Raw genomic sequence first — 18860 nt, 5'->3', positions numbered from 1 at the left:
GAGAAGGGTCATATTCGCCCGTCGTCGTCGCCATTGGGAGCAGGGTTCTTTTTTGTGGCCAAGAAGGATGGTTCGTTGAGACCTTGTATTGATTACCGCCTTCTAAATAAAATCACAGTCAAATTTCAGTACCCCTTGCCGCTGCTGTCTGATTTGTTTGCTCGGATCAAGGGGGCTAGTTGGTTCACCAAGATAGATCTTCGTGGTGCGTGTAATCTTGTGCGTATTAAACAGGGCGATGAATGGAAAACAGCATTTAATACGCCCGAGGGCCATTTTGAGTACCTGGTTATGCCATTCGGGCTTTCCAATGCTCCATCATTATTTCAGTCCTTTATGCATGACATCTTCCGAGAGTACCTGGATAAATTCCTGATTGTATACTTGGATGATATTTTGGTCTTCTCGGATGATTGGGAATCTCACGTGAAGCAGGTTAGAATGGTGTTCCAGGTCCTGCGTGCGAATTCTTTGTTTGTGAAGGGGTCAAAGTGTCTCTTTGGTGTTCAGAAGGTTTCATTTTTGGGTTTCATTTTTTCCCCTTCTACTATCGAGATGGACCCTGTTAAAGTTCAGGCCATTTATGATTGGACTCAGCCGACATCTCTGAAGAGTCTGCAAACGTTCCTGGGCTTTGCTAATTTTTATCGTCGCTTCATCAATAATTTTTCTAGTATTGCTAAACCGTTGACTGATTTGACCAAGAAGGGTGCTGATGTGGTCAATTGGTCTTCTGCTGCTGTGGAAGCTTTTCAGAAGTTGAAGCGTCGCTTCTCTTCTGCCCCTGTGTTGTGCCAGCCAGATGTTTCGCTCCCGTTCCAGGTCGAGGTTGATGCTTCTGAGATTGGAGCTGGGGCTGTTTTGTCGCAAAGAAGTTCTGATGGCTCGGTGATGAAACCATGTGCCTTCTTTTCCAGGAAGTTTTCGCCCGCTGAGCGTAATTATGATGTTGGCAATCGAGAGTTGCTGGCCATGAAGTGGGCATTCGAGGAGTGGCGTCACTGGCTTGAAGGAGCTAAGCATCGCGTGGTGGTCTTGACTGATCACAAGAACTTGACTTATCTCGAGTCTGCCAAACGGTTGAATCCTAGACAGGCTCGTTGGTCGCTGTTTTTCTCCCGTTTTGACTTTGTGGTTTCGTACCTTCCGGGCTCTAAGAATGTGAAGGCGGATGCCCTGTCTAGGAGTTTTGTGCCCGACTCTCCGGGTTTGCCTGAGCCGGCGGGTATTCTCAAAGAGGGGGTAATTTTGTCTGCCATCTCCCCTGATTTGCGGCGGGTGCTGCAAAAATTTCGGGCTAATAGACCTGACCGTTGCCCAGCGGAGAAACTGTTTGTCCCTGATAAATGGACGAGTAGAGTTATCTCTGAGGTTCATTGTTCAGTGTTGGCTGGTCATCCTGGAATCTTTGGTACCAGAGAATTGGTGGCTAGATCCTTTTGGTGGCCGTCTCTGTCGCGGGATGTGCGTTCGTTTGTGCAGTCCTGTGGGATTTGTGCTCGGGCTAAGCCCTGCTGTTCTCGTGCCAGTGGGTTGCTTTTGCCCTTGCCGGTCCCAAAGAGGCCCTGGACACATATCTCTATGGATTTTATTTCGGATCTCCCCGTCTCTCAAAAGATGTCGGTCATTTGGGTGGTTTGTGATCGCTTCTCTAAGATGGTCCATTTGGTACCCTTGTCTAAATTGCCTTCCTCCTCTGATTTGATGCCATTGTTTTTCCAGCATGTGGTTCGTTTACATGGCATTCCGGAGATCATCGTTTCTGACAGAGGTTCCCAGTTTGTTTCGAGGTTTTGGCGAGCCTTTTGTGCTAGGATGGGCATTGATTTGTCTTTTTCCTCGGCTTTCCATCCTCAGAGAAATGGCCAAACTGAATGAACCAATCAGACCTTGGAAACATATCTGAGATGTTTTGTTTCTGCTGATCAGGATGATTGGGTGTCCTTTTTGCCTTTGGCTGAGTTCACCCTTAATAATCGGGCCAGCTCGGCTACTTTGGTTTCGCCGTTTTTCTGCAATTCTGGTTTCCATCCTCGTTTCTCTTTAGGGCAGGTTGAGTCTTCGGACTGTCCTGGTGTGGATACTGTGGTGGATAGGTTGCAGCAGATTTGGACTCATGTAGTGGACAATTTGACATTGTCCCAGGAGAAGGCTCAACGTTTCGCTAACCGCAGGCGCTGTGTGGGTCCCCGACTTCGTGTTGGGGATTTGGTTTGGTTGTCGTCTCGTTATATTCCTATGAAAGTTTCCTCTCCTAAGTTTAAGCCTCGTTTCATTGGTCCGTATAGGATTTCTGAGGTTCTTAATCCTGTGTCTTTTCATTTGACCCTCCCAGCATCTTTTTCCATCCATAATGTATTCCATAGGTCATTGTTGCGGAGATACGTGGCACCTGTGGTTCCATCCGTTGATCCTCCTGTCCCGGTTTTGGTTGAGGGGGAGTTGGAGTATATAGTGGAGAAGATTTTGGATTCTCGTATTTCGAGACGGAAACTCCAGTACCTGGTTAAGTGGAAGGGTTATGGTCAGGAAGATAATTCCTGGGTCTTTGCCTCTAATGTTCATGCTGCCGATCTGGTTCGTGCCTTTCATTTGGCTCATCCTGGTCGGCCTGGGGGCTCTGGTCTCTGGTGAGGGTTCGGTGACCCCTCCTCAAGGGGGGGGTACTGTTGTGAATTCTGTGGTCAAGCTCCCTCCTGGGTTCATGAGTGGTACTTCGGCTGGTTCTGTCCATGAGCTTCCTCTGGTGGATGTGAGTGGGGCTGCGGCTTCTGAGTTTCCTTCCTCAGGTGACGAGGTTAAGTCGTTAGGTGCTGCTCTATTTAACTCCACCTAGTTCTTTGTTCCTGGCCTCCAGTCAATGTTCCAGTATTGGTCTTGCTCTCTCCTGGATCGTTCTTGTGACCTGTCTGCCCTGCAGAAGCTAAGTTCTGCTTGTGTTACTTTTGTTTGCTATTTTTTTCTGTCCAGCTTGCTATATTGGTTTGTCTTGCTTGCTGGAAGCTCTGGGACGCAGAGGGAGCACCTCCGTACCGTTAGTCGGTGCGGAGGGTCTTTTTGCGCCCTCTGCGTGGTTGTTTGTAGGTTTTTGTGCTGACCGCAAAGCTATCTTTCCTATCCTCGGTCTATTCAGTAAGTCGGGCATCACTTTGCTAAAACCTATTTCAGCTCTGTGTTTGTATTTTCATCTTTACTCACAGTCATTATATGTGGGGGGCTGCCTTTTCCTTTGGGGAATTTCTCTGAGGCAAGGTAGGCTTATTTTTCTATCTTCAGGGCTAGCTAGTTTCTCAGGCTGTGCCCGAGGCGCCTAGGTCTGGTCAGGAGCGCTCCACGGCTACCTCTAGTGTGGTGTGATCGGATTAGGGATTGTGGTCAGCAGAGTTCCCACGTCTCAGAGCTCGTCCTATGTTATTAGTAACTATCAGGTCATTTGCTGTGCTCTTAACCACCAGGTCCATTGTGGTTCTAAATCACCAGTTCATAACAGGTGTCTCCGCGGCTTTTCTACATGCATTTGCATATTTCCCATAAGGGATGGGGGCAGTGTTCTGGATCACTGCGTTGAGAAACACATGATGGTGTCTCCGCGGTGTTGGATGTTTTGATCTCCCCAAGGTCATTCATCCTTATGTTTATAGTACTTTTACTAGGCACTGCTCCTAATAGCCAGTTTCCTACTCCACACTGATGAGGGGCAAATACCCCGAAACAGCTGTCTGTGGATGGATGCCATGTTTTGGCATAGGTGGTTTTCCTTTTTGGATGCTGCCCTTCCTGTGGTTGTTCCTTCCCAGTGAAAGACCTGGCTATTTATTGCTTGCGTTGAGAAACACGTGATGGTGTCTCTGCGGCTTTTCTACATGCATTTACATATTTCCCATAAGGGATGGGGGCAGTGTTCTGGATCACTGCGTTGAGAAACACGTGATGGTGTCTCCACGGTGTTGGATGTTTTGATCTCCCCGAGGTCATTCATCCTTATGTTTATAGTTGCTTCACATACACAGTCAGCACTCTGCAGGCCTCTGCTCTGCACACCAGCACACACCAAACTGACTCTGATGCACCTGACACACCCATACCCCTTACTGCAGGGTTTTTAACAAACAAACCTGTGGCTTTCAGCCGGATTGAAAACCCGGACCAGAAATCTGTGGACACACCTATGGACTTCATCTGTCTCCATGCACAACCTGGGGAGAACACATAGCGACCCCTACCTGTGACACGAGGCACTGGCACTGCAGAAAGAATCGGCTTTGAAATTTGTTCCCCATACCGTGAAATCGCCAGGGAGGCAGGTCTTTCCCCCCGAATCCAGACGCCTCACAGCCATCAATCATGGCCGACTCTTCTTTCTTCATCAGCATTCCCAGCGCCTGCACTGTTGATTTTTTTTCGGGCATGCGCAGTTGCGCTGCCCTTTGAACTTACAGCGTAGGCTCCGGGGACGCTGATGAAGAAAGAGGAGGCGGTGTCCGGCACGCAGAGGCCATGATTGATGACTGTGACACGTCTGGATTCAAGGGTAAAGACCTGCCTCCCTGGCGATTTCACGGTATGAGGAACAAATTTCAAAACCGATTCTTTCAGCAGTGCCAGGGGCACGAACTAAAAGAGCCACCTTGTCAGAATGCAGCCTTAATGCTGCACAAGGTGGCTCTTTTAGTTACAAACGCCTGGGGGGGTGACAGGTTCCCTTTAAAAACATACTATGCGCATCTGGGACACCCTTGCCAAAAAATTGACTGTCTGTATCACCACGGAACATATGAACCCTGGTGATCTAGTGGTGGAAAATGATGAAAGGTGGAGGAAGACCTCATTAAAACCTAGGCCCAAGTTAAAGGAGTGTTTCTCCTACATTTGTAATGCCCATACACTAAGTTTATAGGCTGAAAAACATTTCCCATGGGGGATACATTGATTAAAAACATACTATGGCCATCCGAGACACCCTTGCCAAAAAATTGACTGTCTGTAGCAGCACGGAACACATGAACCCTGGTGATCTAGTGGTCGAAAATGATGAGAGGTGGAGGAAGGCCTCATTAAAACCTAGGCCCAATTGAAAGGAGCGTTTCTCTTACACTTGTAATGCTCATACACTAAGTGCCTATGGGCTGACAAACATTTCCCAAAGGGGGATACATTGATTAAAAACATACTATGAGCATCCGAGACACCCTTGCCAAAAAGTTGACTGCCTGTAGCGACACAAGCTGATAAGCCTGGTGATCTAGTGGTGGAGAATGAGGATTTAGATAAAGGTAAATCATAAGGAAATAAAGCAAATAAATAAAAAATGTGAATCCACCGATGAAAGTAAATAACAAAAGGGAGGGGCGAATACAGGTTCATAGATTTGCAGCCTGAATGTGTCCAACGAGATATGTTTGTCCCTAGCAACTGCTCAGAGACAGGGCTAAAAATAAAATTATAATATAAAAGTATTGGACTAATTTTCTATTGTAGAAGTATACACTACCTCATTAGAGAACTGTCCAGAGATTGGGAAAATGGAAAATATAAGAATAAATGGGAATAATAGACTTGCATCTCTTTTTTATGACATTTTTCCCTGTGTGAGTAACATTTGTTTTGGTTTCCAATTAGTTACGGGCATAATAGTTACACCCTTGCCCAAAAAAAAATTGTGACTTTGGCATCACGGAATCCATTCACTCTGGTGCTCTACTGGTTGTGGCTGATGAGGATGAGGATAAGGAGGACGATAACAACAGACAGACCAAATCTGGAAACGTATACCCATGTGTGGTTGTGAAGAGGTGCATGAGAATACACCTTCCCAAAACAGAGAATATATTTGAGGTTATGTTTCACTGTTTTCACTTGGTGGTGTACAGAAGTCTTTCCCAATCCAGCCCTTGTTCATTTTTATAAGAGTCAGTCTGTCAGCATTTTCAGTTGACAGGTGGATGCGCTTATTTGTTATAATTCCACCAGCGGCACTAAAAACCCGCTGACAGAACGCGAGCAGCAGGGCAGGCCAGGACCTCCATGGCATAGAGAACCAGTTCATGCCACGTGTCCAGCTTGGATACACAATAATTAAAAGGCACAGAGAAATCCAGGAGGACGTTTGTATGATCTGCAAGGTACTCCCTCAGCATCTTCCCAAACATTGCACTTCTTGTAATAGCACCCCTTGCCTCTGTCCAGGGACGATGGGAGGGTCTGAGAAAACTGTCCCAGAACTTTGCCATTGTTCCCGTGCCTGAGCTGCATTGTACTTCTGTCTCTTTCGCTTGGACTCATTGGTTATACAACAAACTCTGACGTCTGCTGCCAGCGTTCTCACATGGGAATTTTCTAAGTAATTCCGCTACAAGGGCCCTCTGGTACTGCGACATTTTAGTACACCTCTCTGCCTCTGGCAGAAGAGATTGAAAATTCTCCTTGTAGTGTGGGTCTAGAAGTGTTTCCAACCAGTAATGAGTGTCACCCAATATTTTTATAATGCAAGGGTCACGTGAAACGCCATGCAACATAAAGTCAGCCATGCGTGCCAGACTGCTAACAGGCAAGACTTCCATGTCCTCACCAACAGGACGACTGACCATGCTGTCCTCCTCTTCCTCCTCATCTTCCTCCTCCCGGTCCTCAGGCCATCCCCACTGAACAGACGGTATGACAGCTGTGTTTGTAGTACCATCTATAGTGCATGAAAGCAGCTCCTGTTCTTCCTCCTCCTCCCCCTCCTTGTTGACTACTAATCCACGTTGAGAAGACTTGAGGCTGGGCTGAGTGTAATCCCCCTGTAATGCATCCTCTTTAATTGTGAGCAGAGAGGTTTTCAGAATGCTGAGAAGCGGAATGGTGACACTAATTATGGTGTCATCGCCGCTCATCAACTTGGTGCAGTCCTCAAAGTTTTGGAGGATGGTACATATGTCGAACATCCATGTCCACTCCTGAGGCCTAATGTGGAGTCTGAACTGAATATCGACGGCCTTGTTGATGTGGGTAGTTAACAACTGCCCTCTTCTGCTCACAAATCCTTTCCAACATATGCAACGTAGAGTTCCAGCGCGTGGGGAAATCACACACCAGCCGGTGAGCTGGAAGCTGCAAATGCTGCTGAAGCACGGCAAGGGCGGATGAAGCTGTAGCTGACTTTCTAAAATGGGCAGACAGATGGCATACTTTCACTAGCAGATCCGTCAGCTCCAGGTAGCTTTTCAGAAAATGTTGAACCACGAAGTTAAGCACATTGGCCAAGCAAGGTACGTGTGTGAGCTCACCTTACCTCAGAGCTGCCACCATGTTACGGCCATTGTCACACACGACCATGCCTGGCTGTAGGTTCAGCGGTGTCATTCAAATATCTGACTGCTCTTTCAGCGCTATCCACAACTCTCCTGCATTGTGCGGTTTGTCACCTATGCAGATTAGCTTCAGCACAGGCTGTTGCTTGTTCCCGGAGGAGGAGGAGGTGCAAGAGCTGTAGACTGTGGGGGCAACCCTTATTGATTTAGGGCTATCAATCCTCGGCGTTTGGAGGATGTGTTCAATCCCAAGGTCCGACTGGGTCCCGGCTTCCACTATGTTAACCCAGTGTGCCGTCAGTGAGATGTACCATCCGTGCCCACAAGCACTTGTCCACGTGTCCGTGGTTAGGTGGACTTTCCCTGTAACAGCATTGTTGAGGGCACAGGTAATGTTGTGGGACACATGCTGGTGTAATGCTGGTATAGCACACCGGGAGAAATAGTGGCGACTGGGGACCGAGTACCTTGGGACGGCCACCGCCACCAGGTTGCAGAAAGCTTCCGTCTGAAAGGCAAAATTTCTAGCGCAAGCAGAAGAGAAATATTAGAATTTAGGACTGTGGCCTGTGGGGCATTGGCTGGGTATTTCCGCTTGTGTTCCAAAGACTGGGGTATAGACAATTGAAGGCTGTGCTGGGACAAGGACTTGGACAGGCTTGATGATGGTGCTGCTTGACTGTGGGCAACAACAGGTGCAGGTCTAGAGGCATCTTCACATGCATGGTGTACTGGGGATTGGCTTCTACGCAAAACAGTTGAAGAAGCAGTGGTGTCACCTGCAGACAGTGGTCCTGGAGCCTGGGGTTCAGCCCACAAAGTCAGGTGCTTTGCTGCCATGTGCCTGATCATGCTGGTGGTGGTCATGCTGGTTGTTTTGCTACCCCTGCTGATGCGGGCATGGCAGGTGCTGTAAATGGCCTGTTTGGGGTTATCAGCAGAGTCTTTAAAAAATAACCAGACTTGAGAAGATCTAACAGTTCGAATGGTAACTTCACTTATGTTGGTGTTACGGGGATCAGATGCACGCCTTCTATCTGTGGCCACCACACTGCTTCTTCCTGCCTGTTGGGGTGATATGCCTCCTTCCCCATGTATGCTGCTGCCCTTGCTCTGCTTGTACTCGTGCCAGGTTGGGTGAGTCACATAGTCATCCATCACCTCAACTTCCACATCCGCACCCTGCTCCTCCTCCTGACTTTCTGGCAATTGTGTCTCTCATCGTCCACCTCTTCTGACACTTTCCCACCATCTCCTTCGTGTGACCAGGGCTGGTCAAAGCTCTGGGCATCTCTACATGCGATCTAAGCTGTCACCACTTCAAGTTGACTCGCCGAGAGTCCGGAATCTTGAAATGGAAAACTGAGCAGCTCTTCAGAGTGTCCAAGTGTGGGATCATTTGTCTCAGGGCACTCGGCATGGTGGGAGGAAGGAGAATCATGGTGAGGAATATCCGGGCCACACTCACGGCTACTGAGACTTGACCGTGTGGAAGACATGGTGGTAATGGTAGTGGCTAAGTGACTAGAAGCATAATCCGCTGTCCAACCAACAACCATTTCACACTGCTCTTGCTTCAATAGTGGTGTACTGCGGTCCCCTAGAAACTGGGACATGAAGGTCGAGCGAGAAGATGTGGGTCTTTGTTGTGACCCACTTTCCCGTTGGCAACGGCCTCATCGTCTGCATGCACCATCAGCATCACGTCCACTTCCCTGTCCCTTGCCTTGCCCATTTTTAATGGACTACTGCACTATTTCTAAAGCTCAACTCAAACGTATTTATTAGGAGCGCAATAATATCTAATAAGTATGCCTGCAAATCTACGATTTTTCAAACACAAACACCAGGCAGGCCTCAGCCTGACATAACAGACTGTATTCAATTTTTGGGGGCTTTTTGTGAATGTAGTTTATGCAAAATAGTGCTGTACATAATTAGAGTAACAGACAGCAAAAATAGTGGGAAACCAGCCTAAAATGCCAAAACTTGGAGCACGCAGATATAGGACGGCTGTCACGGAAATATCACACTGCCAAATATGTGGCCTGTATTTTCTGAATGCAAAATAGTGCTGTATATAAGTAGAGTAACAGACAGCAAAAAAAAGTGGTAAACTGGCCTAAAATGCCCAAACTTTGAGCACGCAGATATATGAGGCCTGTCACGGAAATACCACACTGCCAAATATGTGGCCTTTTTTTTAAATGCAAAATAGTGCTGTATATAATTAGAGTAACAGACAGGAAGAAAAGTGGGAAACCGGCCTACAATGCCCAAACTTTTAGCACGCAGATATATGAGGCCTGTCACAGAAATATCACACTACCAAATATGTGGCCTGTATTTTCTGAATGCAAATAGTGCTGTATATAAGTAACAGACAGCAAAAAAGTGGTAAACTGGCCTACAATGCCCAAACTTGGAGCATGCAGATATATAAGGCATGTCACGGAAATACCACACTGGCAAATATGTGGCCTGTATTTTTAGTTTAATGCAAAATAGTGCTGAATATAAGTTGAGAAACAGACAGCAAAAAAAGTGGTAAATCGGCCTACAGTGCCCAAACATTGAGCACGCAGATATATGAGGCCTGTCATGGAAATACCACACTGCCAACTATGTGGCCTAGTTTTTTTTAAATGCTAAATAGTGCTGTATATTATTAGAATAACAGACAGCAAAAACAGTGGCAAAATGGCCTAAAATGCCCAAACTTGGAGCACGCAGAAATATGATATTTTTGGGTGAATTTAAAACACAAAAAAACAGTGGCACAAGGCTAGCACACACAACTATGGTACGTATGCCTGACAAACTATGATTTTTAAACAGGCCTCAGTCTGACAGAACAGACTGTATATTTTTTTTGGGGGGGGTGAATTTTTGGGAAAAAAAAGCAACTAGGTACAGTATATAGTAAAGAAGCTGCAGCAGCAGCAGACAGTTATGGAGCTTTGGGATGGATGCAGTGGGAATGCAGTGGGAGCAATGTACGCATATACAGTGCCTGCAGGCCTTGCCCTGATGTGGATATGCTGTGCCCTGCCTACCTAGCGCTGCCATATCGGGACCCACGAATTAGCCCTAAAAAGGACTGTTGGTTTCTCAGGAGTTGTGTATTTAACAGTTGCAGACCTACACTAACTATATAAACCACGATTCTGACCCTATCTTGGCAGCAGCTCTCCCTACTCTCACTGAATCCGGAGCTGAATGCGGTGAGCAGGGCGGCGCCAGGTCTCTTATACTCGGGATGATACTGTGCGGCAAAGTCAATCACTGTACGACCACAACAAAGATGGCTGCGGCGTTTCATGGCCTGGCAGACAATCCCTCCAGTGTGATTGGGTCTCTAAAGTCTGCCAAAAATGCTGGGTGGAGACACCAGTTACCGCCAAATAATCCCGGAAATGCTCGGTGCTCGGCGAGTACTCCGAGCACACTGATACTTGGGCGAGTAACGAATAGTGGCGAGCACGTTCGCTCATCACTACATCTCACCACTTCTGTGCATTTTTCACCCACTCCTGATTTTGGCTTACAAATACTGATGTAAAATACTGACCAAATACTGAATGAGTCAAAGTGACCTTAGGCTACATGCCCAAGATAAGCTTTTGATGAGTTTTTGAAGCTGCGTTATTTTGCCAAAAAAAAACAGCGTCTTACAGTTGAACCAGCAAAGTGGATGGGAATTATAGTAATATCATAGCCCACTCAGTGGAAACTCACCTGCAGCATGTCAATTCCTACTGTGGGTGTGCTGAGTTTTCTGTGCAGATTTTCCATTTAGGTTTGCATTATATGTGGAGAATTGACAGGTAAAAAATGCACATGCATTTTTAGTAAGCATTTTCCCCATTTTTGGAATCCGAATATGACCATTTAAATAAAGTTTTACATGTTAGGAAGAATCAAAAATAAAGTAGCCTTATTTAAAGCATGACACACCAACAAGAGACATACGCTGAAGAGTCAAAAAACCAATAAAAATGCACATTAAAATAGTACCACAAAACTGCAATGAAAAACTGCAAAGAACCTAGCTTAAATAATAAGTGCAAAAATTCTACAGCATCCACAACTCATTAAAAGCTAATGGTGGGAATGTAGACCGAGGCCTGAATATTTACATGTCACTAGTTGGTCAGTATTTTGCATTGGTTTTTTTATGCCAAAATTAGAAGTGAAACTTATACAGAGACAACTATAATTGAAAGATTAGCATCTGTTCTGTGCTTCGGAGACACTCCTGATTTTGGCATACAAATACTGATGAAATACTGTTCAAAATATTGCTGTATGAATAAAGTCTTAAAGGGGCTGTCCACTACTAGGACACCCCCTTTTCGACCTGAATGTTTGCCCCCTTGAAAATAAAAAACACTTATACTCCCCTCCTGTGGCTTGCCGCTCCAGCAGTTTCTACACTTGCATTCCCGGGGATCAAGTGCAATTATGTCACATGAGCCCAGAGCCCAATCAGTGCTGGTGTCGCTGTCCCTGCCTTCGGACATATTAGTAATAAAGAGGATGTGATCGTTGAGCCGCAAGTTTCACTTCCTCTTGATTGCGCAATTGTAAAGGAACTCTTGAGAATTTGCATTCACAAGTGTTCAGAGTGGCAGAACCTTCCTCAGACAGCCATTAATTATCTGCCAAGGTGTGTCAGTGGAGGAATTTCTTCACGTAGTGCTTTCTAGAGAATAAATCAATATTTTTTGAAAATGGTGTTTCCATTTTTTTTATCATTTGCATGTCAATAACATCTATCCATCCTGTGAATTCCATAATTCCACAACTTTTCCCTTTTAGTCGTACTATTTCAATTATATATATTCTGATTCTTACGTACCTTTTCCGCAATGGCAGTTATGATGATATGCTTAATATCCCATGGTAGGTTTGTTAGATTCTTGATCAGTGCTTGTGGTTTCTTCTCGTTATTTAGCAATTTAACATCTATCATTGAGAGGCAACTTTCGAATTTCTTAACATAGACATTATTGACGTCCAGTCTATTTGGCCATGTCTTCGTCTTAGCATGTAGCGAAAAAGTAAGCGAATGGTAGACTTGTTGACAGAGATGATCAAATGGTTTTTTGCTAATTTTACAATTGGGTAGTGTCAGAATTTTCATGTACTTCTTTAAATTCTGGTCATCGCTTTTGTATATTCTAAAAAAAATTGCAACTAAAATCCAGAAATATAGCTTCATATAGACCACTGAATTATACTTTTCAATCAAGAGTCTGGTTTGCTTTTCATAGTCTTGTAAATGTAAATGGTCATCACTGCAAAGGTTTACAATGTTTTTCTGAATTAAATTTGTCAGACGTTTGGCTGCAGAGTTCCTAATATTTTCATTGCTGTTGTAGCACCAACTGAAAAGCTCTTCAGGATTTATTAAATTATTTGCAAATTCAATTGAAATCTCTCCACCTATTGAGAATCATAAAAGATCAGTAGAAAAAATCAATAGGTGTTAGTAGCAATAGCGGTAAAATATATATATTTTTTAATTTAGAAACAATATAGCACGACTGTCCAAAAGTGATAGTGGAAAACTAAAGGCTCATGGACGATAAGATAGGAACAAAAATATATATGTATTTTCCATGAATGCAAATATAACTCAAACATAAACAATTGTGAGAATTCTATTTAGACTAAATCCTATTACTATTTAGGCACTATATGGTGGCTTTATATGAGCACACTGTAGGGTACAGTATAGTGGTGAATAAGCAGTAAACTGCTCGGGTGCTAGGTACTCGATTCAAGCACTTTGGAATACTCGGGTGCTCTATTCGAGTATCGGGCATAGTGTACGTCAATGAAGAGGTCGAGCATGTTTCCTGCAGACGTTTACTCGACAGCCGAGAAGTCAGAGGAGAGAGAAATCCGAGAAACACCCAAGCACCATTCGATACTTGGCACTGCTCGGTGCTGCATTGAGCACTGAAATGTTTTGAACAGTGGCGAGCACGCTCACCCATCGCTAGTACAGTATTGTACAGCATTACTTTGACTTGAAAAGTATTGTTTTGTTTTCTAAAGAATGGGGACAAAGCAAAAATCCCACACTCAATTCCATCTATCCTAATACCTGGTAGACACTTACGTGATCTTGTTACTTCTAAACAGGCAGAAGAGTTTAGTGCTTAATAGTGATGAGCGAGTGTACTCGTTGCTCAGGTTTTCCCGAGCACGCTCAGGTTAGAGTATTTATGACTGCTCAGAGATTTAGTTTTCATCACGGCAGCTGAATGATTTACAGCTAGTAGCCAGGCTGAGTACATGTGGGGGTTGCCTGGTTGCTAGGGAATCCCCACATGTAATCAAGCAGGCTAGTAGCTGTAAATCATTCAGCTGCCGTGATGAAAACTAAATCTCTGAGCAGTCATAAATACTCGGAGGTCCCCCGACCGTGCTCCGGAAAACTCAGGCACCTAGCACACTCACTCACCACTAGTGCTTAATAAAGGAAAACAAAAGAAGAGACAATAAAATATAAATTTATCAAGTAGAAGGACTTTTTAATATGAGGTGCAATTTTACAACTGATTTGCTTATTATTACTATTTGAAATCATACTTTTGGATGCAGTTACTAGCTTTAACCATGTTGAAATCAGCGAATGTGAGTTCCTGTAAGACTTCTCTCATAGACCAATTTTTATGTCACTATTTAGCTTGTAACAAACAATAGTTTTCTCCGTGGGTTTAGCTTTTTATTTGGAGAATTTTTATCATATATATTTTCAGGGATTTTTTGAAATCTTGTAAAGAAGTAATATAAAATTACTGAAAATAATAATAATAGTAATAATAATAATAATAATAGACTAAAAAAGAGACCGAAAAGAAAAATGTCACAAATAAAAAAAGATTATTTGTACTGTAGTGCAAAAAAAATAATCAAAGCTTATCCTAAAATGATATAGTGTATATAAAAAGTCTAGATAAAAATAGCAAAACTAAACTAATATGGTTGCATAACTATGAACACCCTCTTATAATTGGAGATGTGGTTGTGCTGAGATTTAGCAAAACTCATTTAAACTTAAATAGTGGTCAGTATGCAGCTGCCATCATGTACAGTGATTATGATTGACCCCATATAAAGTTTAATTCTTCTTGTAGGAGTTTTCTACCATTTTCTTAGTTGCTTTTTACAGCAAAAGCCATAATCCACAAACAGCTTGCAACACAGCAAAACGATCTCACTGTTGAAAGTTATCATTCAGGAGAATACAAAAAAATTCCATGACATTAGATATATCATGAAACACGGTGAAGATGGTCATAAAGAAGAGGCTTAAATTTGGCACAACAATGACATTACCTAGAACTAGACGTCCCTCAAAATTTCATGAAAAAATAAGTAAAAAATTGCTCTGGGTGGATGCTAAGAGGCTTATGCCATGGTTATGCATTCCAGGGCAGTTGGTAGCCAGGCAGGCAGTCTATCAGAGACGTCACAGTGGTGATCTCCCGGCACCGTGGCCCTGACCGGACAAGCGAAAGGAGAGTATTTACAAGGGATAATAGTTTATGGTTTTATCGTGACGCCAGCTGAGGTATCTGGCCAGGGATGGCAAGCGCTGCAAGTAGGGTCCCCAGGGAATAGATGGTAATGCAGCAGGATGGATCACTCCCCTCAGCAAGAGCATGCTTGGGGTGATGATGGGGATTGTAGTGAGTAGTGCAGCAGAAAGAAGCAAGGAGCCGAAAGAATTCAGCCTTTACCTTTACTGATAATGGATGGCAAGTTGAATCCAGGGGTACTGGTCACTAGGTTCAGGCTCCCACTAAGTGGGTAGAATAAGCCTTCCTTTCTGTGCTCTTATGTTTGGAGATTCAACAGCTTAATAGCTGATGTACTCCCTGCTTGTCTATTCTGCAGCAGCTCCAGCCAGCATACAGTGCAAACTCTTTGTGAGCTGTTCTCTCAGTCCCAGTTCTGCTCCCTATATAATGTAGTGCTTTCGGTGGTGCAGGGGTGGCCCAAGGACCTGCAGTCCCTCAATCTCCAGATTCTGCTCTCAGGATTTGAAATCCCTGGTAGCCCAGGATTCTGGTCTCCTGTTCTCTTCCTAATCCTAGGGTGAGCCTTCCCTCACTCCAACCCCTGGAAACTCCATGTGCTCCTTCTTCCCTTTCCTTCCTCACACTACACTCTGCTCTCTCTCTTACTCCTTCCCCAGCCAGAAGAGGCAGTCACCCTACAAACTAGGGGCTTGTGCTCCCCCTTCTGGTCAGGGATCAGGCTTGTGTATGGATGCATGGTTTACCTAGTGTAGGGAGATCCACTTCCAGACAAAATACCACCGGTTAGGGAGGTGATATTGTGGCAGCCGGACTGCAGGGGCACCATTGAAAGAGCTGCACGAATTAATGGCAATTAATGGCAACTACTGATTCTGTACTGCATGAGATAACATGTATCCTTCATACTGTAAGTCTTGCTTGTGAACTAGGGTACCACGACAGAAGCCTTTTCTTTACAAAGGAAAATATCCAAGCCTGGCTAAGTTAGACAAAACCTACAAGAAGTCTGCCGAAATCATATGGCAATACATGTTATGGTTTGATGAGCACAAGGATGAACTTTTTGTCCATAATTCCTAAAAGTATGTTTGGCACAAAACCAATACTGTGCATTACTAACAGTGATCAACGAAGAAATGAGGAATCCCGCTCAACGAGGTAGTGAAAAAGACTTCTTTCTTTATTCACTTGAAAATATATTCAGTGGAGGATAAAAACATCAGCAATTACAAAGGATAAAAAGCGATATCAACGCGTTTCTGGTGACAAAGCACCCTTAGGGTACTTTCACACTAGCGTTTTTTGTAAATCCGTCACAATGCGTCGTTTTGCAGAAAAAACGCATCCTGCAAAAGTGCTTGCAGGATGCGTTTTTTCCCCATAGACTTCTATTGGCGACGCATTTGCGACGGATTTGCACACTTCGCATCCGTCTTGCGACGGATGCGTCGTGCTTTGGCGGACCGTCGGGAAAAAAAAACCCTACATGTAACGTTTTTTTCTCCCGACGGACCGCTTTTTCCGACCGCGCATGCGCGGCCGGAACTCCGCCCCTACCTCCCCGCACATTACAAAATGCATCCGCTGCACCCATTGTGCAAAGCGTTAAACGCTAGCGTCGGAATCTCTCCCCGACGCATTGCGACGGGGAGATTCCAACGCTAGTGTGAAAGAAGCCTAAATCATGATATCTAGTGTGTGGCTTGTCTTGCATTTTTATACTAAGATCCAGTGAGCACACCAGTACACTGATTAATTAACATAATTGCTAAACAGAGTGAAAACACAAGAAAGTAAATATACAAGCACATTAAAACAAATGCTTTGGCTGGATGAAAAGACAATGTGGACAATATAAAATTGTTTCACAGTATAGAATACATAGCAGCAAAAAATATCCCATGTATATGGAATTACATTTGATGTCATAATTTTGTGAAGATGGGAAAATACACCATAATTGTTACCGCATGCAGTGTAATACACCATGATTTTTAACGCATATAATATAAAAGGCAAATCCAATGCCATCAATCAATTTATGAATAAAATTCTATAAAGAAATTCTGTCAATGGTTGTGTTACATGTAGTTGTTTTGCACTGCGGGTGCTAAGGGGTTAATATAATTAGTAGCAGGCTTGGTGTAGCATGCTAACCTTTGTATCCATTTGAAAGGGAAAAAAAAAAAAAAAAGGAGGGGGACAAAGTGCCCTGTGTGTATTGTGTGGCGGCAAAAAGCCGCAGGGACTAGAGAATGTTTTTGAAAAAATATATTTTAAACAAATTTAAGTTTTTGGTTTTTATTCTAAAATATACGGTTCATTATAGGTAATATAGGATCATTTGGAATTAATAATGCAGGATTTCCTATCAAAAAAGTTTACTCCAAAAATGTAAATAAACTGACAGTCGGCAACTCCGAGAAAAATAGCAGGGCTCCGTAAATTTATTACCGTTATGCCTGGTTACCCAGTTATTATAATTAGTGGCAAGTTTGATGTAACATGCTGACCTTTATATCCATTTAAAAGGAGAGGAAAAAAGGGAAAAAGTACCCTGTGTGTATTCTTGATTGCTTTAATCATACAATATGAGGAAAATGCTTTATCAAAATTACAACAAGATATTGAGACTACAACAAAGGATGTTAAAGATAAAATGACATCTGCACAGTTTGATGAGTTTTCAAATGCGAGCAATATAAAAATTTCCAGGGCAGAAGAAAAAATCATGGATATGAAAAAACGCAAACTGGATCGTGATTTGTATGACTATGCTAATGAACAGGTATATGAATGGGGTAGGTGGGACAAAGTGGAAAAATCCCAGAAACCAATCTTAAAATCCCCCAAATACCGCACTTATGGAAATCGCATGCAAATTCAAGTCACCTTTAGCTCTTCAGATTTGGACACTTCTACCGGAGTAACAAAGGACTCAGATTCAGAACTAATGCAAGAATCAAAAAACTCTTATTTAAAAAAAACAAGCTTCCACTAACAAACAAAAGAAGATTTATCGGAGAAAAGGAAGGAAACATCAATGTCAGCAAAAACACTCCGAGATACCATCTCAGACATCCACGTTAGGACATTTTGATGTTGTTAATCTTTCTTCTATTTCCCTTACAGAGGACCAAAAAGAACTTTTGTCCCATGGACTTAATTTTGTACCGAACTGTAACTTTGACCTTTTTTCTACTATTTGTGATGTAAACAGGTTTATCAGAAATATTGCTCTTAAATTGCATTTCAAAGATGACCAAATGGAGGAGGTATGTGACACCAACGTTTGTGATAACATCTTTAATTCTCTTGATTTTAGAGATCAATTGTCACTTATGTGTTTGTTAGATCTACAAGATGATGGTTTTAATAATGAGGATGGCAGAATCTCTAAAAAAAAACTCATGTGCATGTGCCTAACCCTCATTACTATCCTGTGCAAGCACGAAAACCTGTAATGGATAAATTCCAGAATGTTAACGAAACACAATTAAGAGCTCTTTCTGAAGGTTCGCGTGACAGACGCATACATAGCAATAATCTAAAACCCAATTTGCAAAAAGCATTACGAGAACTGAAAAACAATGTGGATCTTGTCATTAAAAATTCAGACAAAGGCGGATCCATTGTTATAATGAATAAGAATGACTATATCTTATGGGTTGACAAAATGTTGTGTGATTCTGCTGTGTATAAGTGTCTGTCTGCTAATCCTACCGCATTGATAAAAGAACGCATTCACAAACTTGTGGATGAGGGTTTTAGTTTGGGTTTTTTCAATAAAAAAGAAAGTGATTACCTTAAGGTTGATAGCCCAGTGACCCCAATACTTTATGCCCTACCTAAGACCCATAAATGCCAACACCCTCCCCCCATGAGACTGATCGTGTCGGGCATTGATCCCTTGGTCGAGAGGCTGGGAGAGTGGTTGGATCTGCTCCTTCAGCCTCTCACCCGGAGAACACCAGGTTATCTTAAGGACAGCACAGATGTCTTAAATGCC

At 43.6% G+C, this 18860-nt stretch overlaps 1 protein-coding gene across 1 annotated transcript in view; it reads right to left on the bottom strand.

Moving 5' to 3' along the window:
• The window catches only part of LOC138665675 (uncharacterized), a 169095-nt gene that overhangs the window by 89638 nt on the left and 60597 nt on the right, over positions 1-18860 (bottom strand). Inside the window, exon 6 of the mRNA XM_069753373.1 lies at positions 12154-12740. Within this exon, the coding sequence (XP_069609474.1) occupies positions 12154-12740 (587 nt within the window). The remainder of the gene's footprint in view (positions 1-12153; positions 12741-18860) is intronic.

The sequence above is a fragment of the Ranitomeya imitator genome, chromosome 2 (genome assembly GCF_032444005.1).
Source record: "Ranitomeya imitator isolate aRanImi1 chromosome 2, aRanImi1.pri, whole genome shotgun sequence".
Classification (NCBI taxonomy): Eukaryota; Metazoa; Chordata; class Amphibia; order Anura; family Dendrobatidae; genus Ranitomeya; species Ranitomeya imitator.
This window is presented reverse-complemented; position numbering and strand designations above follow the sequence as displayed.